The sequence below is a fragment of the Glycine max genome, chromosome 2, assembly GCF_000004515.6.
Source record: "Glycine max cultivar Williams 82 chromosome 2, Glycine_max_v4.0, whole genome shotgun sequence".
In the NCBI taxonomy this organism is placed as follows: domain Eukaryota; kingdom Viridiplantae; phylum Streptophyta; class Magnoliopsida; order Fabales; family Fabaceae; genus Glycine; species Glycine max.
In genome coordinates, this window is record NC_016089.4 from 49581402 (window position 1) to 49607308 (window position 25907).

Genomic DNA, 25907 nt, shown 5'->3' on the forward strand with positions numbered 1-25907 from the left:
AAGCTATTTTCCTCTATTTCTTAAGTAAGGATTGAATAAATTCGTTAAAGTTTGGTCATTCAGTTTCAATACGTTTCTTCATAAGAAGCTGTTCATAAAAAAAAAAAAAAAACAACTTTATGGTTTATGAACTTTTCTCTTTCACAAGAAGCATATGGGTTAGCCTGACCTCAAAAGTCATCCTAACGATTTGATGATATGATATAAGTGTTACTAGGTCAATGGAACAATCTCAAAAGAAAAATACTATAATACTATATAATAATTTGGAATTAATACAATTTTTTCTAAATACAATTTATGTGAAATTTTAACGATGGAATAGTTTCATGTAATATTTTTTTAGTAAATTTTATTTTTAATCATTCGTTAACTAGTCTATGTATTATTTTGAATCTATGACAATTCAAAAACTTAGTTTATCAAAAAAATTATGTGTGAGTGTCCTATTACACTTCTTAGTAATAAAACAAATTAATAAATTGTCAACATTATTATTACTTATGTCATCATTAGTTTAATTGCAAGGATTACAATATAAAAAAATTAAAGGATAAAACAATCTTTTAAAGACTAAAATAAAAAAATAAGATTTTCCTAAAAAAAAATAAGATACTACTTCACCGTTCTTTATATAAGAAATAAAAAATAATATTTTTTTAATAATTATGAGAAATGTATGATTTCTTTTAAGTGTATTGATTGCAAAAAAGAAAAAAATATCTTTAATTATTTGTGAGATATATATTAATGATATATGCTCATTTCTCTTAAGAGTAAATGTATTTATTGAGCTATTATAACATAAAATATATTGATTAGTTAGAAAAATTATCATTTGAAAAAATAATCTCACTCAAACCAATTTCATATGATGAGTAATTTTGAAATAAAATTAAAATTTATGATATTATTAATTAAAATAAACTAATTTAATAATTTTTATTCGTCTTCATAGATTATGGTATTTCTTTCTTGTAGGACAGATGTAATATTTTATAGAAGAATATTATTATTTAAGCTTTATATATATATATATATATATTTAGATCAATAAATTTAATATTTTATATCAAATTATTGTTGTATAAGATATATTTATTTAGAAGCATATAATTTGATGGATTGTCTCTATGTTTATTATGGAAATGAAATAGATATGTATATGGGGCATGAGTTTTGAAGTAGTTGGTTTTATGTAAAGTAAAATAAAGGAAAATAGGCAAAGTAATGGAATTGGCGTATATTAATTAATGATTCAGTGATTGTGTATGTGTTTTGGTTGTAATAATAATAATAATAATAATAATAATAATAATAATAATAGTAGTAGTAGTATAAGTTTAGGAGAACAGAGAGAGTGTTCTTGGTTGGTGTGTTGTTGCAGAAAAGATGAGCGGCGGTGGTGGGTCTTCGAGTTGTGCTAGGGTTCCGATCCCAAACAATGTACGCAAAATCATCCAGGACATCCGTGAGATCACCGGCAAGCAGCACACCGACGACGAAATCTACGCCATCCTCCGTGAATGCTCCATGGATCCCAATGAGACCGCTCAGAAGCTTCTCTATTTAGGCCAGTCACTTCCTCTCTCTCTCTTCTCTTCTTTGCGATCCATTTCTTCGATTCCCCTACTTCCCACTTTTTTTAAGCTTCACTTTCACTGTTTCTGTTTGTTAGGGTTGCAGTTCACACTTCACTTCATTTTTTCAGTGCTTGTAGGGTTTTGTTTGTGGGACGAGGAATTAGCTATAGTAATTGAATATAATAATCTAATGATATTGTTGGTATCTTATCTCTCAGGCTCTCGCTCACACGTGTTTCTTAACTAATGGCTTCACCACTCTATAATCATTTAGGATTTCTTGAAAACAAATGTGTTTATGGCATCTTTAAGATTCTCTCTCTCTTTCTAATGCTGAGTTTTTTTTTTTTTTTTGGTTCACAGATACTTTTCATGAGGTGAGAAGGAGACGTGACCGAAAGAAGGAGGTAAGATTCTCCCCTCACTACTTACTTGAAAGTTGAGTTGCTGAATCGGATTAATTTCTTACCTTACCATTTGGTACTTCTTCTGCCATTGAGGGGATCAATTGTAGTGGATGGATCTTTTATCTATCTGTTTATCCTCTATATTGAAGTCTATTTATTATTTTGATTGTTGTGAGCTGCTAGGAAAGCATCATGAGTTGCCATTCTGTTATCTTATGAGCACTATCATTGGCAGACTCCATGTTGAGATTCTATAAGAATCCTTGCTTTTTATGAATGTTTGATCAGTTGTGGTTGTTATAGGTTTCTACTTCCTGCCTATGACGAAGTGTGAGTGTGAGATTGTGCGATATTATTTACTGAGAGTAAAAGACTTGGGTCTTGTTTTATAATTGCTTGTATATGTTTTTCTTTTATCTGTGTGTTTTGTAATTGTGTATATGTCCAGTTATAAGTAAATGTTCTTGTATTACCCCATCTTTCTCTCCTTGATATTTTTAGTAGCCTGAGTAATTTGTGTTATTTTTATTGTTGCAGGGATTGAGCAGCAGGGCTTCTGATGAGCCTAGGTTAAAGCAAGGTGGACAAGGGAGGGGGGGAAGGGGTGCTTCTGGGGGATATTCCTCTAACTTTCCTGGTACAATTTCCCCACCTTTTAGAGGTTTTTCTTTGGGCGTTGTTATTAGTTTACTTGTCTCTTCCATTTATGGAGATTCATTTCCACAAAGGGTTACCAGGAAACCATCATTTCCCTGTCTCTTGAAAGAAAAAATACTTTTGGAATGCCATATTTTGTGTGTTGTTTTTTTAAGATATCACCATGTGGTTCTTTCCTCCCAAAGTAACTTCTTAATGAGGTCTTTCATCTGAATATTAAGAATTATGCTTTTATTTTGCTGCTAAATGAGCCCTATATTGCTTTTGAATCCAGCACGTCAAGATAAAGTACCTTTCCGTTGCCACTGTTTATCTTTTGATGTTATTTTAGTTTTTTTTTTTTCATTCATATTTTTATAACATGAACTGCTTTAGTGCAGAGACCTGTCCTAAGCATCATAAAAAATTTCCCACTAGTTTATTAACTTGTAAGTTGTTACCCTGTCTTGATGTCTGTTGTTAGATGGTGGTGGTGGGAGGAACCAAGCTAATCGAAGGGAAAATGGAGTCAATCACACTGCAGAGAGAAGTCATGCTTTGTTTACTCAGCCAGTTTCACAGAAAACTAAGACTAATACAACATCTCAAGCTACAAGGTAGCAATTTCATTTTATATTTGCTTTAATTTGTTTATTCCACCAGATTAATTTTGATTATGAGAAAATGTATGGTGGAATGAAATGGCTCTTTTATTCCATATGTATTTGCTAAAAAAGCAAGGCAAGACTCCAAAAGAAGTGAAAGAAAGGTGAAAAAGGACATCACTCTTATTTTCCTTTTTTGTGCCTAAAACCAAATCTCACATTGAAGTCATGCTTAAAATTTTATGTTGATTAAATATCAAATTGTACTCTTTTATTTCATAACTTCAATGTCTAATAATAATAACTACAATGAATAGAATAAGAAAGAGCATACTTAATTTTTTATTATTTATTGGTAATCAACTTGCTTGAAGTTTGGCTTGCATGATCAACTTGATAACATCTTATATCTTATGATTCTACACTTGGATTGCTAAAATACGTTTATATAAAGTTGTTTGTTGGTGTGATGAGAAATACACCAGTGCCAATATTGACATGAATACTTATTCTTTTTTATAGCTAGATATATGTATCCTCTTTAAAATCATTTTTCTTAAATTGCAGAGTTTCAGCTGTTGCACCCCATGGTGCTGCAAATCAATCCAATGGGAAATCAGGTCATGATTCTGCTGGCCAATCTCCCATAGTTAGTGTACCTAAAAGTACTTCAGCTGCTAAGGACACTGGCCATCAAGAAAATGTCCAACCTCAAGCAGCTGTTGTTGCAGCAGCATCCTCCCCTAGTCAAACCTCTGGCTCAGTTACTACCACTGACCAAGGAAAGTCTGTGTCAAGTTCTGATCAACTTCAAACTTCTGTATCCAATGTCCATTCCTCTTTGGATCTTGTAGTAGCATCATCTGTCTCCCGGAATCCTGGTGTGAGTGGTGCAATTAGTAGGGAAGTTGGGAGCAACTGGATATCTGCCGGACCAAATCATGTTAAAGGAAATAAAGTTGGTCATGAAGTTAATGATTTATCGGCATCCAAGAATGAAAAATATGGGTCCATGAATTCAACGAGCAAAACAAATGCCCCACAGAAGTCAAATAAAGTTGAAAATAATCATTTATCTGAACCATCACAACTTTCATCTCCATCCCCAAATGATTCATTGAGGCCATCTTGCAGTTCTGGTAGCCAACCATCTCTAGGTAAAGTTCTGTTCATATCTGTTTAATCTTATGAATAACAAGGTTGCTTTATGTCCTGTTTCCCTCAATGTACTTACTGGGTTGAAGTATTCCTTGAATTTTCTAATCAAACAATTCTACCATATGGATACTATCATTGCTCTCCCTACTAGAAAGGAAGACAATGTAAATTTTCAGAAGAGATAATGAAGAGAAGCCCACAGGAATAGGAGGGCATAGGTCAGGAGAAGAACATTAGAAACTATTTCTGAAGGTATTTCAAGTGAGAAGCAGCATGACTAAGACTATAATTTAAATAAGCATGTCACTTGTATGGGTTCTGCTTTTGTGTGCTAACCCTCAAATTTACTTGCTTAGATACTCTTCCATGCTGGAAGGAATCATCCTAATGTCCAGAGTCGCCTATTTATTTATTTACTTACAATTTTTCTCTCAATTCTTTTCAATATATATCTAATTATATCCCTTATAATGCCTTTTGGTGTGTTCATACATGTTTATGAATTATGAAACAGCTAATATCGCAGAGGTTTCAACTTCAGAAGTTTGTGTGCAATCTTCAGCAGAGTTGAGACATGTTACTTTCCCAAACCATTTCCAAGTACCCAAGGCTTTAAAAAGTGGTCTGACATTTGGAAGCTTTGATACTTTTGGCCCAAGTGAAAAATCCAACAGTGGAGCTGGTGGTGACAATAACGCTTCTCCTGCCCTTGAATTGAGTGACGAAACTGCAACTTCAAGGTTTGTAATTCACATGCTTCTGCTTTGGATATCAAATAACAGATCTCTCTCTCTCTCTCCCTATCTCCCTCCTTGTGTGTGTGAATGTGTGTTCCCTCATGCCCTTTTTAATGGTGTAAGAATGACGTATGGTTGTATTATCTTAGCTTTTGTTCTCTTATATCAAACTCCTAAACAAAACTATAATCTGCCGGAAGTTAGTACTAGGCAAGTGGGGAAGCCTCTTTGGAGATAATATTATACCTTTTTCAGTGCACTTTGTCAATCATAAGGTTGGGTTATTATTTCTTTCATGAAATATTCTGGTTGAATTAATTGATTTTTCTTTGTTACCAAAGTTATTACTCGTGTCATGGTGTGCTCATGTAATTTTTGTATTGATGGTATTTCTTGTCTGGATATAGCAACCAAAATGCATCATTGACTGCACAAGGAGATCATCTTGACTATCCACATTCTTCACCATATTGGATTGAAAAGACACCAGCTACAAAAGGCAATCCTATAACTGGTACTGACACAAAGGTTGATCAGCCAAAGAAGGAGGTTTTGTTGGCTCCTGAAGGTCAACAAATTCCAACTGTTCAAACTGCTCAAAACTATGGTTTGAATTTCATGTCCACCATGTTAGGCACTCAGCAAGTTCAATTTGAGGGAACTGAACCTCAGTCACAAGATGCATCTCACTTTCCTAACTTTGTTGTAAGTTTCTCCATCTTTTACTTCTTAAGATCTTCCTCTGCTTAATATTTATTAAAACCGTATCTCCCTGTGTTTGAATGCTCTCTTTTCTGGTTTGGTTTTTTGATATTGGCTCTTTGTTATTTAAATTTCTTTCCATTCATGAACATCTGTTTTCCAAAGTTAATTTACTCATTCAAGTAAAAAGGGTTCCATTCATGAACTTGTTATTAATAGTAAAAAAGGTTAACATCTGTCAAAAGTAAATTATTCTTGGCATGACTCTTAAGGTAGTTATTATAAACTTCAGCAAATTTACCATACATAGCTGTTTGTAATTGGATGACAGTGTAAAATTCATTGCAAGTGCATATATTATTTATTCTTTTAATTATGACTATATTTTTTCCTTTTATATAATTCTATTTTATCTCATGATTCTATTTTTTTAAAATTTGTATTGCAGAATGCAAGTTCTCAGGCTGTGTCCCCTAGCCCAACTCCACCCCTGCAGAGTTCTATACCTGTGACTCCACAGTCGGTTTCTATTTTCAGGCCACCATACCCTGCTAATTTCTTCCCATATGGCCACTATTACCCTCCAATTTATGTGTCTCCTATACACCAATTTTTAAACCACAATGGTTTCCCTCAACAACCATCAGCTGGCAACATGTATCTACCAGCAGCTGCTGGGATCAAATTCCCTGTCCCTCAATTCAAGGCTGGAGCAAACACAGGAAACACAGCTCATATTGGAATTCCTTCTGGATCATTTATCACTCCACCTGTAGGATATGCGCCAGGTCAAACAGTTAATACCGGAAGCTCCACTGGAAATCAAGATCTTGCAGTGTCTCAGTTAAAGGAAAGCCAGATCTATACAACAGGACAGCTGGTTGGTTTACTTCCTTTTTAATGTCCTTTTATTTCACCCATACATATTTCTTGATAAAATTGGAAATTTTGTTCCATATTTTGGTCCCTGGCTTTCGATAGTATCAATCTTATTTTGTTAAGAGTTTATGTTTGCTTCATCAGTATTAAACAAAACTCTTGGACTTCCTGGAGTTCCTAAACATATCATGTTTTTTTTGCTGCAGAGTGAAGGCTCTGCTGTGTGGATACCTGCTCCAGGCCAAGACATGTCCAGTTTGCAAGTTAATTCTCTGTATAACCTTACCCCTCAGGGACAACATCTCACCTTTCCCCCAACACAGGCTGCTCATGGGGCATTTGCTGGTATCTTTCAAGCAGGGCAGACAGTAGCTTCACCTTCCACCCTTTTGCAACAGTCTCAGGCTGTGGCTGGGCCTGTTGAAAATGTAGGCCCCCCTTCAGGATCTTATCAGCCACCTCAGCCTGCACAGATCAATTGGAACTCTAATTTTTAGGCTGGAAAACATTTTCTTGGTGCGATAATGTTCATATGCACACATGGTGTGCTCAGATGCAGGAAGTATGAACACTGGCCTGATCTGAAGTGTAAATAAAAATGTGGCCAAAGAATGAGAGAAAGAAAATTATTAACTGTTTTTGGTGGAGATATTTGGTGCTAACGATTTTGAAGGGTGCTAGTTGCAGGTTTTCTTTTTCTCTATTTTTTTCCTTCTATTTTTGAGCCTCCAATTTATTTATCCCTCACCTCTTTCACCCGAGAGAACATTTAGTTGTTGCTATATAAGAACCTTGGTAATTCCTAGTGATAATATACTAAGCCAAGAATTGGTAGGTGAGATTTACCAATTTTTCCGTTCTAAATTCTCACCTGTATATTACATTTTGATATCAGAGAACATTGAATTATACAATTTTATTTGGAGCATGAAAACTGTGATATCTGCTTTTCTTCAGCACATTTCTAGTCTCTCATCTATAAGCCCTTGGCAAGCCTGACATGGAGGAACGAACATGCTTGTGGATTTATTTTGTCTGATTCTTTTGTTTTGAAATTTTTAAATTCTATTTTCTATCCAGAACGATTCTAGTTTTTCTTTCAACACATCCAATTATTGAGAAATTACTGTGTGACAGCTTTCTTGAAACCTAGTTCATATGCATTTAAAATTATCGGGAATCATAGAATTATATGCTTTTATTCTCTTTAATATTAATCTTAATAAATTTTGGGCTTAATTGTATTTTCAGTTCATGAGTTTTTAGGTAATTTTGGTTTTTCATATTTTATTTGTAAATTTAGGTTCATCTGTTAACATTCATAGATGTGGAGTTGGAATGCTGGCATAAGAGTTTGATGTGGGTCTTAATTTTTAATTTTTCGATTTTAGTCTTATTTTTCATTTGTGCAATTTGGTACTTGTATTAACTTGTTATCCATCATTCATCATTTAGAAAAGGCATAAAAAAACGTTAATTTTCATATTTGATCCCCTGATTACGTCAGCGTGGACAATGATAAATTATATAGTCTAATGTGTTTGATACAAGTTAGGTTTATTGTACTTTTGGTTTCTTTATTTTCTCAAATTTATGATTTTTTTATTTAATATTTTTTATGTAATTTTGATCTATTAATTAATTTGAGTATTTAATAATATTATTGATGTGGTAGTACCATATATGTGGATATGTTGATGTGAAATTGTCACATTACTATTTTTTTTTTTAATATTTGATGTTAATAGATGAACTCTTGTCAAATCATATATGTTGAGAACTCCAAAAAATTTATATATTTAATTCAAAAAATTACATTTTCCAAATTTTTTTTCATGAGTATTAGATGTTAAATATGATCTCTAAATAATGTGACATTGCATTATGGAGGCTTTTGGTAAGGGAAAAGTTTTGAGTTTCCTAAAAATTTTGGGATGAAAATTTAAGTTTTTGATGTTTGGTATTCGTTTTTTTTAATAAGATTCTTGAGAAATAATGAGAATGTTTTTTTTTAACAAATTTTTCATGAAAAAAATTTCATAGTAAAAATACCATATTATTCTTATTAATGTGATAAATAATTAAAATAATTAATAAAAATATTATATAACTCTTCAATTTCTAAAAAATTTGTTTAAATATTTTCGATACCAACCAAATAAATTTTACTTATTTTCAGGACACATGATTTTCATGAAACTTGAATATTAGATGTTAAATTAAAGTAGTGAAGAATCATATTCATGTATGAAAATTTGGGAGATGAAATTTGCAAAATTGAGAAAGAGGCATGAAAGGTGTAAATAAGTAAACTGTTTCTTAAGAGAGTTTGAGTACCATGGAGGGTGTGTTAGGATGAAGTTAATTTTGTTGCTCATTAGGCAGCGGTGTAATTTAATGTTTAGCTCGCAAGTTTATGATTATATACTTGGTGCAATTTTATACTAGGTCTCAAAATTCTATTACGTGTATTTACGACACCGTTTATTTCACAAATGTAATGACTTTGCGCGTCAAAAGGAAAAAGAGTTTGAATACTATTACCAACCTGACTTGTGTTATGTAGATAATAATTTTCTATTAACGTAGAAAACAATTTTATATCAATGATAATTTTTAATGTTAATTTTGAAATATTTTTATATAATTTTTTAAGTGTTATTTAAATGAATTAAAAAACAAAAAAAATATTTTAATTTGTTTTGAACTGTTAATATTAATTTGAATTATAATTAATACTAACATTATTGCTTATATTGTGTATATAAATTATTTTAATAATTTAGGCATTCCCTTTTTATTTATATTTTTTAATAACAAAATTATATAATAATTTATCATCTGTATGTCATCTATTAAACAAAATATTAATATTTTAAATTTGATATACAAAATTTTTAAAAATATTAAGAAAATCTCCATATAATAGTTTTATGATATTAATATTAATATCAAAAGAAAATTACAACAATACCCTTTAGATTTTGTGTATTTGCATAAGTATTTTTTGTCTTTTTAACCATTACATTCATCTTTGAGTGTTAGTGTAAGATTTAAAGAAATATTAATGTATCGTTTTCAAATATATAAAGGGGTAATAATACAGTGTAGAAAAATAAAAAAGAGTGAGATTATGTATAATTTGATAATAACTCGTATGTGTAATTTGATAAGAGTTTGGATATTGCTGACTCTAATATCAAATACATTAGATAGTGTAATGATTTTAGTGTTAGTTGACTTTGGGAAAATGAATTCAAGCTTCGAAATTAACGATTTGTTACGTTCCCTAAATAAGTAATAGCGGTGTGCTGCGAGAACTGAGTACAATAGCGGCTAAGTTTATCGTGGAAACTCTGTTTTTTGTCGCTTTCATTTGCAAGATCGTGCTCGTTTTTTTTTTTTCTAACTTAATCAGACATGTCATCTGTTGAGTAATAAGTCATAATCAGTAAAATTTCAGGTACTGTGACTGATCTGTCTATACATAAAGTCTCGCTAATTTTCTTGTATTCATGATTCATCTAGTATATGACTCAGACAATGGTGGTAGTGGTAGTGTCACTATTTACATTTGAAGCAGTGGAGGTGGTGTCTTCACTTGTTGATTTCGGCTTCGTATTTTCCTGAGGCTCTTGCAAATTCAATGATGTGTAAACTGACATCCCAGAGAGAGCAACAACCGCACCACCAATGCTCACAACCCCAGGATCTGAGTCAAATAATAGATACCCTCCCAACAGAATCACACATGTTTTAAACTGTCCTAAAACAACATGGGTTGTAGCAGATGTGGCCCTGCAATCATAGATTCATAATGTGATGTTAGTTAACTAATCTTAACCTTAAGAAAAAATAGCATAATGTGTCAAAAAATGGTGTTGGAAGAGGAATGCAGTCTCACCCCAATGCCAATGCCCCTGACCATTGCAAGAGAAAACCAAGGAGAGCAGATACCAAAACTGCAGTTGAGTTGTTCACATCCCACTTGAAGGATAGGACTCCTGGTGGATCTATCCACGGCATCAATGCCCCGAGGAAGAAAACTGTGATCGGGGTTGTCTTCCACATCAACCTACAATCACAAAAGTTTCATGTCTTTGTATTCACGAGTCATAACATAATGTTTCCAGGAGAAATTGTTGAAGTAAATAGTGTAATTAAGCACTTATTGGATAAATATTTTATCAAGTTGTTTCTATAATCAAATAAAAAATTAAGGCTAAACCGTTTTTATATAAGTTGTAAGTTATTTTTATAATCGTGAACAGATCATAAACTATTTTTATAAGTTCTCTCAAATGCTTATACAAATATTAATGTTGTAAGTTAAGTCCAAATAAGTTGCAAATAAACTCTTCCAAATGCACTCTAAATTGATACTACTTACGCCAGAGCTGTCCAGTTGCCTTGCTGTTGTAAAGTAGACCACAAAATCTTATTTATGGCACTTGGGATTATCCATGCAATAGCAATTAGAGCACCAAATAAATTGAACTCTAAATCTGTTACAGTTGCAACAGCTACACCAGCTGACACGACAGCCAAAGCCAAAACCTGCATCATTGCAATGACGTGATTAGTGCATTAAAAAACAAAGAAAGGAGGGGTGAAGGGGGTTGGAATAGTCCTTTTTTAGATATGTGAAATGCTTTATAAAAGAGTAGAAAAGAAAAGGAAGGGAAGAAGAGTAACTATTCACCTTTTTAAAATCAATGGTTTTTCCAAAATGAATGAACTCCGCAAGAACAATTGTTGGGGTAACAGCAATCTTAGCCATTTGGTAGAAACCAACACTGCAAGAGTTGGATTGTCAGAGAAAAGCAAATTCCAAATCTTTTTTTTATCATAAAGATGCTAAAGCAAGTGCATGAACCTGTTATACTTGAGGCTGGTGTTTGCAAGGCCAGAGGCAAAGGCCATAACAACACCAAGTGCAAATAAAGAAGAGAATGGAGTTGTTTTAGATGGAGGGGACACAGGAAGAACTGAGAGTGTCTTGAAAATGGCAAGGAGAAGCCATGCAGTGATGTAGTGTACAAATGTCAGGAAAATTGGGAAGTTGAAGCCAACTTTACCCATCACCTGTTAACAACATAGTTATAGTTGTACATATACATGTAAGGGTAATAGGCTGAAATTCCTAGAGAAGCAAATTGTACTGACCAATTTGTTTGCCATGATAATCCCAACAGCAACCATAAAATTGAAGGACAGTGCCACCACTGGTCCACAATATCTTTGCTGTTGACGCTTGGCTCCTTCTGAGGTTCGAATCTCATTGTAGAGAGAAGCTCTGAGTTCTTCCAGTGCTCTACCTGATATAGTTTCAATCATTAGAACTAACTGCTATTAGCTAGAGCATACACCAAGTCTAGTAGTTTATATTGGTATTGGGAACAAGGATATTGGCATTAATGAGTAATATTGAATATGAGTAAAATATCTTATAATCATTTCATTGCAAAAGGGAAACCTGAAAACATTGAATATGTCCCCAATATTTACTCCAGGGCCCAAAATTAACTTACGTATAAAGTTAAAATCAACTTTTGAAAAATATAATATGAGAATTTTTACAAATTAGTTAATGGAGAAACTTTTTTCTTTCTTTCTTTTTTCTCCGACAAATACTTACGAGAATTTTACTAAACAAGACTCAAATAAATTGAGTTCTAATCAGCTATGGAAATAAAAGAACTGCATTATAGCTCAACACTCAACAGAAAAAGAAGAATGGAGCAGCAGGGCAGATGCCAAAGAAGGAAGAATGAAAACAAGATGAATATTAGAGACAAATCATATACTTTTATTTCACATTCATTTCAAGTGTCATTTTTTAAAAATTGGATGGTGAGAACATCAAACAAAGTTGCAGAAAAATAAACAGAGAAGTATCAGTTCAATTCAAAATAAAAATTGGTCTCAGAAAGTTTCTAGGATCAGTTAAACCATGTGATGCAATCATGATAGAGCATAACATAAACTACAGAGGTTATGAACGTAAAAAAGAGAAGAAAAAGTAACGTAACAAACTTATAATTTACGACCGCCAAGACTGGAGTATCCGATGATTCTTAAACGATAAATAGTATTTCCCACAGAATGGGCAGAGGAAAATAATATTAATGTAAGATTAAGATAGTAGAGATCTATGCATCAAGAGTTGAACATGACAAAGTTCACAAGCCAATCCCAGAAAAAGAAAAACAATGCATGAACATAGGTCAAAACAAAAGTTTGATGTACATTATGCAAATTAGATATAAAATCACTCGGTTGCATGCAATAAAACTGAGTTACACTGAAATCAGCTAAGAAATATTTCTGAAAGACCTGCATCGCCAGCATCACTGTCTTTCCTTTTAATAAACTTTCGTCCTCTTCTCCATAGTGAATCCAACCACCCCATAACAATCAGGCCTATTCATGGACTTGGATCACATATTTATTCAAAATGCTAGACACTCTTCTTTCTAAAACACTATTCTATACCAATTAGATTAAAGAAGCCAAAACCAAAAGGCAAAGAGAAAAAAAAAAGGGTCATATAAATATGAATTAATAGGCCATGTTGCTTAAAATACAATCAACGTATGTTAGGTGCTTCTGGGGAAACAGAAAATTGACATTCTTCAAGGAGGGGCTTTTCAATTACATGAAAAGAAAAAAGAAAAAGACAAAAGAGAAAAGTGAAGGGAATTTACTTTGTGTTCCAAGAGAATTTTGCATTTCATGAGAGTGCCAACAATTTGGCAACACGTGTTTGTCAATTCAAGCCTACTAGAAGAACTGTAGGTAAAGAAGGTACTAGCATGCAACACCTGTCTATGATATCTGGTATACTAGGAATTGATGTAACTGTTGATTTACGGGGAAGTTAATGTAACATCATGAAATATTGTTATATCATTAGGAAATAGTCAAGACACTTGTAGCAACTACCGCTATGCACTCTTTTAGTTTTAGGTAAGATTGCCTAATCTCATGGATACAGCAACGTCTTTTGTGATAAAGATATATATATCATCACTAAACTTGATGCAGAAGTTTCATCTTACTCTAATTGATCCAAATGCAGATTTGAAGATATCCTACCAACTGGTTGGTAACATTAACCGTACTTAAAGTGATGCAAACTTTCTTTTCTCTTCCCCCAAAAAAATCAGTATTTTGCTCCATATATTATATGAGATAAATGTTTGTTTTTATTTAATCAAATATATAAAATAATAATTTTGAAAATGTTTAATTTTTATCATACCTAAAAAAATAAATCGTTTTCAAATTATTACCTAAAATTTATTTTTGGTCATCTACGTAATTAAAATATTTTTATGTTTCAATCTAATACGTGTCGTTAGTCTCATTCTGTTAAGTGATGACATAGCATACGAAGTGTCATGTCATCAACGCCTAATCAGTAACACATCAATGTTACACCATTCTCCCTTGCTCTCTTCTTCTCCCTCTTTTCCATTATTACAATTTTCCTTGGTGTATATGCCTTTTGTTATGCTTGCTCGAAATTTTATTGCTCATTTGTAGTCCCTAAAATGGAAACGGTTTAGAGTTTTGATGAATTTCGAGGTTTGGAATGTTGACGATTTTGAGCTGGTTGGTTTGACCAAGCGTTGAAAATATTGTTGCAACTAGGTTAGGGTTAGTGGCAATTGTAGTTCCCAAAATGGATCTGAGTTTTTTTTTTATGGTTAAAGGTAGAGAGAGTGAAGGTTGTTAGATTTGTTGCTGAAAATGGGTCTCTGGTTTTGAAACTACAATCTTATAATTCTGAAGTGAAATCTGTGTTTATTTTTTAGTTTTAGGGTATGAATTTTTTGGTATTATCAATTGCTCACCCAATTTTGGGTTGGGAGTTGCAGTTGGGTAAAATTCTTTCTATAGCAGTAACCAAACCCTCATTTGCAACTTTTATGAGCAAATCATGAGTATGTATGCTGGTCATGGGATTTTTGGAGAGGATTGGATGATTAGCTGGTGGTCATCGCGATGGTTCGAGTATCTAGTGGAGTCTCCCATTGTGAGAAGGGAGAACATGACAAGAGTCGAAGAAGATGAATGGGGTGAGGCAGCGGGGCCAAGAGTGGATTGAGGGCTGGATTGTGAAGGATGAGGAGGAAGAGGAGGGAATGAAGGTGACGACAAGGACGTTGTTGGTAGCGTTGGGTGGTGCGGGGGAGGTAGGCAGGCAGAGAAGAGTAGAAAATGGAAGTCACATTTTTTTTAATTGGATTTTTAAAAAAATAAATAATGACATGACTTCAATTTGACTATATGTTAAGTGATTAGACGGGATGGTGTGACATTTTATCTGCTACGTCATCACTTAATAAAATGAGACTAATGACACGTACTATATTGAAATATACAAATTTTTTAGGTACGAAATTGATTGAAAGTGAATTTTATGTGCTAATATGAAAATGACCTATTTTTCAAGTATGAAAAACATATTTAAGCCTTTTGAAAATATAAATTATATTATTTTTTGAAGGATACAAATTATACTATTATTAGAATTTATAGTAAATAAGTATTTTTTATTATATAAATTGTAGTTTGTATTTATGATAAATATTTATATTGTAATATATGATTATTTTGAATTATTTATAATTTCTTTTGAAACTTATGAATTTAAATTTAAAATAAAGATAAAAAAATAAATTAAAAGGGATAAATGATTAATAAAACATGGATAAAGATAAAGGGATGGTGTTTTGGGATTGTTGGCATAATATCTAGTAAAAAAATAATTTTTTACCATCTTAAATGACTTTTCCTTTATCTTTTTCCGTATAATAATTGTATTTTCTTAATCATTTATCTCTTTTAATTTATTTTTTTATCTTTATTTCTAAATTGAAATTCATTTTTAGAAAGAACTAACCAGAAGTTGAAAATAACCTAGTATCATCATATAAATTTTTCTTTTTCTTTTTTACCTATATAAAACTTTAATATTAAACAATATAAAAAATCATTTAAATCTTTTTTTCAATCTCATTTTTTATTTATTTTCTTTTCAAAACTAAACAAATTATTAATGTGTTACTTTAGTATAATGTAATAATGCATTTCTTTTTCATTTTCCAAGGGTGGAGACAGGAGAGGGTGCAAATTGTTCAATTTCTACTTTCAACTTGTAAGTCCATGGATTCGTGTTGTGTGTGATAGTCAGGTAGTTTTCATTCCGTTGTTCATATGAAAGGTTAATCCAGTCAATCAATCATTTGCCATATATAAAGAAAAAATTAATCAGAATAAGTAGTGCTGTTATAGACTTAATTTATGATAAACTTATACCCGATATTAAATTCATCATTTAAAACATAATTAGAAATAGGAATGGTAAAATGAGGGAATTCTCTGTCTCGCTCTGCCATTACGAGCCATTGAGATGAGGCTTTCATATTAACAATAGCCAAACACCATTCCACATTCATATCCTACAGCCACTAGTTTTCTGTTCAAGGTGGTGTTTTGAGTCTTGGCTGCATTTTTTTTGTTGACAAAGGGAGTCCATATAAAGTGTAAAGGGATCAAATAAGTTTAGTATTGCTAACTATAGCTTAAGGATAATGGCTACAGGGCGCAACACAACCGATCCGCGATATACTATAGTGTGTGCCACTGTGTCTCTGCTAGCAAAATAGTTTGATTAATGCTGAGAATTGATTGATATTTGATGATATTAAATGCCCTTTAATCCTTTAATAAACACCTCTGTCTGTTAATTCTCTCAACAGTGCATTAAAGTTAATATTATCTAAAATTAAGAATAGTTTTATTATCTATTGATCGTTAAAAAATTAATAAAGTAATAAATTATAGTTGTTCTTCAAAATTACGACACCAAAAATGTATTTGTGACATAAATGTTAATTTCTTAATAAAAATAATTTTTAATTTCTTAACTTATGCCTTGGTTAACAAATCAAATTTAATGTTTAGAAATATAATATTAAATTGTTTGCATAAATAATCAGACAATGACCATGATTAATCTCACAAATTAATATACCAATAATGAGCATAATTAAAAACAATAGTAGATTGAACTGAAAACAAGGTGTATACAAATTATACCTGTGATCCCGGTTGACTATCCCACAACACTAAAAGAGTCGTCAAATAGATTTACACATCAGTGTTGTGTGAGTAAGAAGTATACATGACAAATATTAGATGATCTTCAAAGCACCAAACTTTGAAAAAGAGAAGTGAATCTACAAAATGGCATTGCCATAATGGACATGACTGTTATCATTCACATAATTTAGCCTATTATTCATTGTGAATGAACTATTTTTGTTTCTCTTTTTTTTTTTTTTTTGAATGATACGAATTGCATCAATTTGATAGACATAAGATTGAAGACATGCAGAAGTGTATTTCATAAACGATCAATTACTTACCAAGCCAATTTATTCATGTTCTTGACATGTTCTTATGACAAATCATAATGGTTGAATTGAAAGGATATGTGAGAATAACATTCACGCCTTTCATGGACCAAGAACTTGACATGAAAAGTATGTGGCCCACCAACTAAAATTCTGCCTCAATATATAGGCAAGGTCTTGGTCTGATGCAGTTGACTCACAATATATCAAACTATATTGTTGGACTACTTGGCTTCAACCAAGTTCTCATTAGAATCCAAGATGATGGAGAAGGAAAGAGAAGATGAGATTGAGGACATGTCAATGTCACCTCCATCTATTGGCTCCATGCAGATTGCAGGGAGCAATGGCTTTGGTCACAGCATGGAGTTCATGTCTCAGGCATACCTTCCAAATATGTACACAGAGATTGACATAAAAGTTCAGGATTCAAGTTTCAACCAAGATCCCCCCCTCCCCATTTATCTCAAGGTAGAGAAAAATGGCTAAACTCTACAACTTCATTTGGATTTTCTTTCCACGTGCATTAGAAGAAATTACTGTATGGCTCAAGACCATCACGTATAAATTGGTTTCGGCCAATTTTCATGTGACATGTAATTGAATTTTTCAATTTACAAGAGTTAATAAAATTCGATTACATGTGTTATGTGAAAATTGGCCTGGACCATGGGCACGTGATGATAATGGACCATATGATTTTTCTTCAATTGCATTAGAGCAAAGTTTTTCTTTTTATGAGAATCATTGTTCTTCATGCAATGCAATCTAGGATCTTGATGATTTGCCATTTGATATTGAAAATTTGATTTCAATAAGTCAGAATGTTGTCATCAATAGTGTTTTAATTGTGTAGTTATGATTGCTGTCATTTGCTCTCAAAATTCTCGTTAATGTGCAGTTTGAAGATGTAGAGTTCAGGGTAATAGATAGCCAATCGGCTTCCAATAACCCTGTGAAGACAATGATGTCAAAAGTAGGCACCCAACACCACGTGGAGGAAGATAGATACAAGAAAATTTTGAAGAGTATCACAGGAAGCATTGGCCCTGGTGAAATTCTTGCTTTGATGGGTCCTTCTGGTAGTGGGAAAACAACCTTGTTGAGAGTTGTAGGGGGAAGATTAATTGACAATGTGAAGGGGAAGATAACTTATAATGATATTCGATTTAATCCAGCTGTCAAGAGGAGGTTAGAAAGTTTCATAGACATCAGCATCCATGTCATGAGTTTTGATATTTTAACAGAACATAAATATATGCTGATGTTGTACTCTTCTGTTTGTTTTTTTTCTTATATTTTTTTTCCTTTTTCTGACTTAAAGGATTGGATTTGTGACACAAGAGGATGTACTTTTCCCACAACTTACAGTAGAGGAAACATTAATCTTCTCTGCATTCTTAAGGTTGCCAAGCAATATGAGCAAGCAACAAAAATATTCTAGAGTGGAGAACACTGTCAAGGATCTAAGCCTTGAAAGGTGTGTTTAGAACAAGTCTATATGTGATTTTTGAATGCTTAAATTAGCTATAAGTTCCCCCCAAACAAAGAAATAAAACTGCTTCTCTAAATAATCTCTTGTATAACCATAGATGCCGCCACACAAAAATAGGTGGAGGATATCTCAAAGGTATATCTGGAGGAGAAAGGAAGCGAACCAGCATAGGCTATGAAATCCTTGTTGATCCTTCACTGCTGCTACTTGATGAACCAACTTCAGGCCTTGATTCCACTTCAGCAAACAGACTCCTTCTAACTCTTCAGGGGCTTGCCAAGGTATCAGTAACTATATTTAACTGTCATTTTGATAACATGCTTCATTTCTATAACCCCCACAATTTGGAATATTTGCTGAAAATACTTTTGATTTTTGATTTGTCTAAAGGGTGGAAGGACCATAATCACGACAATTCACCAGCCATCCAGCAGAATCTTTCACATGTTTGACAAACTTCTTCTGATATCAGAAGGCTATCCCATTTACTATGGGAAGGCTAAGGACTCAATGCAGTACTTTTCATCCTTGAGGTTCATCCCCGAAATACCAATGAATCCTGCAGAGTTCTTGCTTGACTTGGCAACTGGACAAGTGAATAACATAAGCGTTCCACTAGATATTTTGAAAGATCAAGAATCTGCTGACTCTTCAAAAGCTGTTATCAACGTTAGATTTATGAATTATATAAGTCTTATATGCTTGTTCGATCTCATTCCTACTTAACAATTGTTCCTTTATTTTATGTTAGTATCTACAAGTCAAGTACAAAGACACACTGGAGCCAAAAGAAAAAGGCGAGAATCATGGAGCAGCAAACACACCAGAACATCTTCAGCTAGCAATTCAGGTTAAAAAGGACTGGACAGTGAGTTGGTGCGACCAATTCGTTATTCTTTATAAGAGAACATTCAGAGCAAGAAGCAAGGACTATTTTGATAAATTAAGACTAGTTCAAGCCCTTGGCATTGCACTTTTGTTGGGTTTACTTTGGTGGAAATCTTCTATCAATACAGAGGCTCAAGTTAGAGATCAGGTGGTTTCCATGATGTTGATTTCACATTTTACAAGGCTGAGCTGCTCTACTTATCTCTTCAACATTAACATTAGAATGAAGTTCTATTTTTGGTGCAGGTTGGTTTAATGTTCTATATCTGTATATTCTGGACATCTTCATGTATTTTTGGAGCAGTCTATGTCTTTCCATTTGAAAAGGTATACTTGGTGAAAGAAAGGAAAGCAGACATGTATAGACTGAGTGTGTACTATGCTAGCAGCACTCTGTGTGACATGGTGGCGCATGTTTTCTACCCTACTTTTTTCATGGTAATCTTGTACTTCATGGCCGGATTTAAGAGGACTGTTGCTTGCTTCTTCCTGACTTTGTTCGCGGTGTGGTTAATAGCTATAACAAGTCAAGTAAGCTATGTTGAGACTCATAATAAGTAAAAGGGTTATTTGTTTGAAGCTTTAATGAATATAATGTTGTTAATAGGGGGCAGGAGAACTATTTGGAGCTGCAGTTATGAGCATTCAAAGAGCAGGGATGGTTGCTTCTTTGATTCTAATGTTATTCCTTCTCACAGGTGGCTACTATGTCCAGGTATGTATGCTATGCACAATTGGAGTAGAGACATGGTAATTTGTAGGCTTAACTGCAACTTTGTCTCCCTAATTTCTCAATTTCACAAATTTTGTTTCTCAATTTTATTTCATTTTTTCATAAATTTCTTCCCTACTATTTTAATTGTGCAACTTTGGTTCCGTGTTAACTTATCATCCCATATTTAGTTAAAATATTAAAGTGACACTCAGGATCAATTTAATAAAAAGTGAGACCTAAAATAAAATTTAAAATTTTTTTGGTTAATTTATCATCCCATATTTAGTGAAAATACTAAAGTGGCATGCAAGGTCCAATCCAATAAAAAGTGAAATCTAAAGTAAAATTTAAAGATTTTTTTTTCTCTTTAAAGAAAAGATTCAAATGTGAAATATTTTAGTTAAGATGTGTGACCTATTTAACTTTAAAAAAACCAATAACAAATAACTTTTTATTGATGGACTTAAAGTTTAAATTTTAATTGTTTTAGCAACAGATCAAACTTAGTCACACTTTAATGCATTGTCATGCCAACACATCCATGTTGACTCTTTTCTTTAAAGAGAGTTGTACTCATTTTTTATTAAAAAAAAAAAAAAAAAAACGTTCCTTCACAGAATGCTTGATTGTGTTGCTTGCAGCACGTACCGAAGATGATGCAGTGGTTGAAGTATTTGTCATTCGTGTACTATGGATTCAGACTTCTTCTAAAAGTGCAGTATTCAGGAGAGCAACCATATGAGTGTGAAAGCGAAGGAGGGTGCAGGACACTACAGAGTTCACCATCATTTGACACTGTAAACTTGGAAGGAGGCTTAACTGAAGCATGGGTTCTGGTAGTCATGGCTCTATGCTTCCGCGTCTTAGCTTACTTCTGTCTCCGCAGACGAATTGACATTTGCAATTAGCCAGTCTCTCATGAAATGAACAACATCCCTTCTCTGTTGTTGCCAACTAAATAGCAACATTTGAGAAAAGTGTGTATTGCTAGTGTCTAGTTGCCTTTTCAGGATGAACAGTTGCTGGAAAAAAAACAAAGTAGTTGCCCCATACTTTAACAACCTTTTAGTTAAAATAAATTGTTATTTCTTTATGCCTTTATGGTACATAAATATTTTAGTTCTTCTTGTAATCAGTTTTTTTAGTTATTCGTTCCCTCTCAATAAATCCAAAGGTAATTTTCACATTTTGCTATGGAAGATATTAGAAAAACGATGAAACCCTTAGGTTGATGCAAATTCCACCCCTAAAAACTATTTTTTGATTGAGCATCAATTATATTAATTATACTTTAATTGTTAGATAATCCTAATCCACAATGACATTAGTATTATCATCTCTACTACAGAAATACACACAAGATTTTTACTCATACAACTCCTTTAAAGCCTTAAAAAAATCCAACATCAAGTTAATTATTTATTCTTTGATATATCAATTAGATAAGATTCAATTATATAGAATAATTTTGAATTAGACTTACTAAATTCTGTTTGTTTTAATATTTTGGTTAAATAAATACATTTTAACTTTTTTTAAAATGAATAAAAAAATATAAAAAGGTACCTCTGAATTTAAATTTGTTGAGTAAAAATTTAAGTTTTCCATAAAATACTCTTATATTATGAATAACTTCCTCATCATTTTTTATTAGAAAAAAGAATTATATGTTTATTTTCTAAAGCTCTTAATATTATATATATATATATATATATATATATATATATATATATTAATGTGTTTTTAGATTAACATTTATTCAAATTTAGTATCTTAAATTCTTCAGTAACATAGAGGATAAATTTTTACTTTCAACAAAAGAAAAAAAAGGTACACTTTACAGTAAGATTATACCATGTTGTTTGTGAGTAGAGTAATTAAAGAATATAAAATAAAACTGTTAATGATTACTTAATTAATTAATGGCTCACGAAAGCTGATAATTTAGTTATGATCAAAGATGAAGATTGGGAAGACTTATTATGTGGGCAACGTGAAGAATGCAATGCCGCAATGTAACACAACTACACAAGTACACAACAAAAGACAGACCCGAAGCCAAGTACAAATTCTTCCTCTTTTTTTTTTTTTTTTCAATCTTTTTTCGATTCATGGTTGGTTCCACTTCCTTTCAGTTTAAAAAGCTGCAGTGTTCACTTTGTTGCCACAAAACTTGGAAATAAAATGATATCTCTTTCTTTTATTAGCCATTCAATCCTGAGTCCTCCTGACAGACACAACATCCTTAGCCAGCACACACATAACATAACACATTCATTCATTAACATTGATAAGTACTATTTCCTCTTCTGTCTCACCGTGGCACGACATGTTCCGATCCGCATCCCTCCGAAAACCCACCTCCGATCCTCCGCCGCCGCCGTCAAATGCCGACCAAAAAGTCAACCCCTCCGGCGACTCTCAGTCTCAGGCGCAGGCGCGCCTCGCCCTCTACATCGCCATGGCCCACGCCGGCCTCGCCATGGCCATTCTCGTCCTCTTCTCTCTCTACAAACTCCTTCAGCAGTACCTCAAACCCCTTCAATGGGCCGTTCTCTGTTCCATCCCTCTCAGACTCATTCACCAAACCACCGTTTCCTTTTGGTCTCACCCTCTCAAACTAGGCCTCCTTCACACCCTCCTCGCACTTCCCCTCTCGGTCTTCACGCTCTTCTTTACTACCCTTGTTGAGATTCGTGAAGCTTCTCTCAGAACCCTTCTCAGGAAGCCAAAGCCAAAGCCTGAGAATGACAATGACAACACAACAAAGAAGCGTAGCGGGTTTTCCACCGTGCTTCGTTTGCTCTTGTCCTTTGGAGTGTTTGTTGCTGCTTACGAGAGGCTTGGTGCCGTTGGGTCTTTGTCACTTCTAGGATTAGCCTTTGTTTTCAGTTCCAAGAATGTGGATTTCAATTTCTCACTTTTCTGCCCCTCTGGTGGTGCGTTTTTCACTAGAGGGATATTGAAGAGGTTGAAAACAGTTGTGGCTGTCGGGCTGATTGTTGGCATGATTGTTGGGTTCTTGAGTGGGGTTATATTCTTCTCGTACAAGATTGGCGGTGAAGGGAAAGAGGCAGTGATTTCGCTCAAGGTTCGAGTGGAAGAGAACAATTACGCTGACAGAATCGGTTTGAAGAAGTGGATGGAGGAGAATGATGTTGCTGGGATGGTGGTTAAGCACACTAGTCAGTTCTATGAGACGGTTTCTGATCAGATTGATGGGTTGGCAATGCAGTACAATATGACTGAATTTGTGACGGTTATCAAGCAGTTTGTGATTACTGCTCCTGCTAGTGCTAACTCTTCTTCAACAGATTCGTTAATGGTGCCTTCACCGTACACGGAAAAGCTCTTGAGTTTGAAGGGTAGGCTTAGGAATAGGGAGTGGGGGGAAATTTTTGCAGAACTTGATACCCTTTTCCAAGAGTTTATAATCACTAGGGAGGATTTGGTTGAGAGGGCAAAAGGGTATGCGGTTAAAGGGATGGATGTTGGTCAACGTGTTTTGGCTAGTGGTACAAGTGTGCTTGGGAGTGGTGCAAAGTTTGTGATCTCCATTTTGAATTCCATAGTCTCTGGTGCTGCGGAGGTATTCAATTTTGTGTCTCAGACAATGGTGTTTTTCTGGGTTTTGTATTATCTTATCACATCAGAGTCAGGTGGGGTAACAGAACAAGGGATGCACATGGTTCCATTGTCCGACTCGGCTAGGGTCAGGTGTGTTGAGGTGTTGGATAAGGCAATTTCAGGAGTTCTTTTGGCCACTGCTGAGATTGCATTCTTCCAAGGGTGCCTGACTTGGCTTTTGTTTAGGCTGTACAGAATACATTTCTTGTATGTGTCAACTGTCATTGCCTTCCTTAGCCCTTTGCTACCAATATTTCCATCTTGGCTTGCAACAATTCCAGCAGCAATACAGCTAGTGCTAGAAGGCAGATACGTAGTGGCCATTTTCTTGTCTGTTGCTCACCTCTCCCTCATGGATTATGGTGCAACTGAAATTCTTCAAGATGTGCCTGGACACAGTGCATATCTTGCTGGACTGAGCATCATTGGGGGAATGGCTTTGTTTCCATCAGCTCTAGAGGTAAATTGTTACCCTCCATGTTTTGGTGTTATGATATTTTTCTTTAGTGTTTAATTTTTATCCCCTCTCATAGAGGTATATTATTTAATTGTAAAAATTAATAAACTTATTTATCAGTACATAGACTATTTACTCTTCTCATATACTCAATTTGAACTAGTAATAGTCTCTGTCATTTTTCAGATTAACATAAAATTTCCTACCTGTATTTATTCTAGAATTTAGACTAGCTTGCTTGCACAACTTCATTTGAAATGGTTGTCTGCTTTTGTAAATGTTGTGTGTGAGCATGTGGGATCCAATGTATAGGTGTAGTAGCTCAAGTGTGGTTCAGCTTATATGTTGTATATATGGATGCACTTTCCTTGTATTCCATAACATTGCTGAAGGATTCTGTTGTTCCACAGGGAGCTATTTTGGGGCCATTGATAACTACAGTCATGATTGCTCTGAAGGATTTATATGCTGAATTTGTTTTGGACGAACCTGATGACAAGGTAAAGGAGAAGGCAAATTAGGTTTCTATTTGTATTTATGACTGTAAGTATATATTTGCAGTTGAAGATGTCTGCCACTACATTGTTCTTTGTCATTCTATCAGTGGAGCTTGTCTAGGCTCGCCATTTGTTTGTAACTATTCTTCTTATCTATATCATTTAATTACTGTGATTGATAAGATAGGATTTTGTCTGCCTCTTCTTTTTCCTCCATTTTAGGGGTCACATATTTTCACTCGGTGGCTGTGTTTGATAGGTGCACATCTAGTCCTTCAATTAATGTGTTCTTTGTACCAGAGGAAAAATATTATAAAATAAAAGAAAAAGACATGTGAGGTTGTTCGGTGCAAAATTTCATGCTATTTTCTTGGACATAGCCATTGAGATGAGTTTCAGACTTTCAGCTACTGCCTTTTCTTTCTTCCAAGGGAAAACTCATTGTACTGAAGTGGGTTTTAAGAGATACAAGAGACTGAATAGGAAGGGGAAAGAAAAAAAAGGAGGCAGACGTATTACTAATGAGTTTGAATCCATCTTATTTGTTTTTTTTTTATAAGCAAACACTTTATTAATATAAAAATTATTAAATTGAACAAAATGTGTCCAATTTAATCCACCGGTAAAAAGTAGCCCTTGTGCAACTGAAGATTACCCATGCCCTCATAAATCTCTGTTGTAGCATAATGCATCCCAAATCCCATAACTCAGTCTTATATCTTAGCTCACCACTTCCACTAAGCCACTTGATAGTATTGACCCACCAGCCCCACACTTTACCATATATAATTTTGTCTGATATAGATGCACAAATTTCCTATCAATATTGGTAAAATAGTTTGTAGCGGAAGCTTTGCATCGCATATTATCCTCTTGTTGCACGTTCATTGTTTTAACAATTGAGTTATATCAAGATATTGGCCATTCTCTCTCTAATCCGAATATTTATTGCAAACAACACACTTGGTTTCTTTTCCACTGAAAAGAGAAAAATTCAATAATAGAATAGAATAGGCAAAGTGAAACAAACAATTGAGCTATATCAAACGAATCAACGATTTGTTAATAAAAAATATTTGTTTTTACATAAAAGA

The 25907-nt window shown here is 33.6% G+C and overlaps 4 protein-coding genes across 5 annotated transcripts; 3 read left to right on the top strand and 1 right to left on the bottom strand.

Annotated features, from left to right (window-relative positions):
* The first annotated feature begins 1341 nt into the window (after positions 1-1341).
* On the top strand, positions 1342-7641 carry LOC100819602 (GBF-interacting protein 1-like). 2 transcript variants are annotated; one of them, XM_041009759.1, is made up of 9 exons: positions 1342-1573; positions 1947-1990; positions 2528-2627; positions 3111-3243; positions 3799-4388; positions 4916-5129; positions 5534-5831; positions 6277-6708; positions 6914-7641. In XM_041009759.1, exons 1-9 carry the CDS (start codon positions 1393-1395, stop codon positions 7202-7204), a joined length of 2283 nt encoding a protein of 760 aa, XP_040865693.1. In that variant the 5' UTR covers positions 1342-1392; the 3' UTR covers positions 7205-7641. The 2 variants fall into 2 exon arrangements, with proteins under 2 accessions (XP_040865693.1, XP_006575714.1); XM_006575651.4 differs by having other exon boundaries at positions 1343-1573; positions 4904-5129.
* Positions 7642-10048: 2407 nt separating this feature from the next.
* Positions 10049-13249, bottom strand: LOC100782555 (nucleotide-sugar uncharacterized transporter 2). Its single transcript, XM_003519591.5, has 7 exons — positions 13044-13249; positions 11874-12025; positions 11584-11792; positions 11410-11503; positions 11098-11264; positions 10612-10782; positions 10049-10505 (listed from the first exon to the last, which is right to left on the bottom strand). The coding sequence occupies exons 1-7, from the start codon at positions 13117-13119 to the stop codon at positions 10244-10246; spliced, it is 1131 nt and encodes a 376-aa protein (XP_003519639.1). The 5' UTR covers positions 13120-13249; the 3' UTR covers positions 10049-10243.
* A 4010-nt stretch (positions 13250-17259) lies between these two features.
* LOC100783094 (ABC transporter G family member 26) lies at positions 17260-21290 on the top strand. Its single transcript, XM_003519592.5, has 9 exons — positions 17260-17605; positions 18036-18325; positions 18459-18614; positions 18727-18910; positions 19020-19298; positions 19381-19665; positions 19764-20048; positions 20125-20232; positions 20874-21290. Exons 1-9 carry the CDS (start codon positions 17396-17398, stop codon positions 21138-21140), a joined length of 2064 nt encoding a protein of 687 aa, XP_003519640.2. The 5' UTR covers positions 17260-17395; the 3' UTR covers positions 21141-21290.
* A 974-nt stretch (positions 21291-22264) lies between these two features.
* On the top strand, positions 22265-25333 carry LOC100820134 (uncharacterized). Its single transcript, XM_006575652.4, has 2 exons — positions 22265-24319; positions 24727-25333. Exons 1-2 carry the CDS (start codon positions 22562-22564, stop codon positions 24835-24837), a joined length of 1869 nt encoding a protein of 622 aa, XP_006575715.1. The 5' UTR covers positions 22265-22561; the 3' UTR covers positions 24838-25333.
* Positions 25334-25907: the final 574 nt, after the last annotated feature.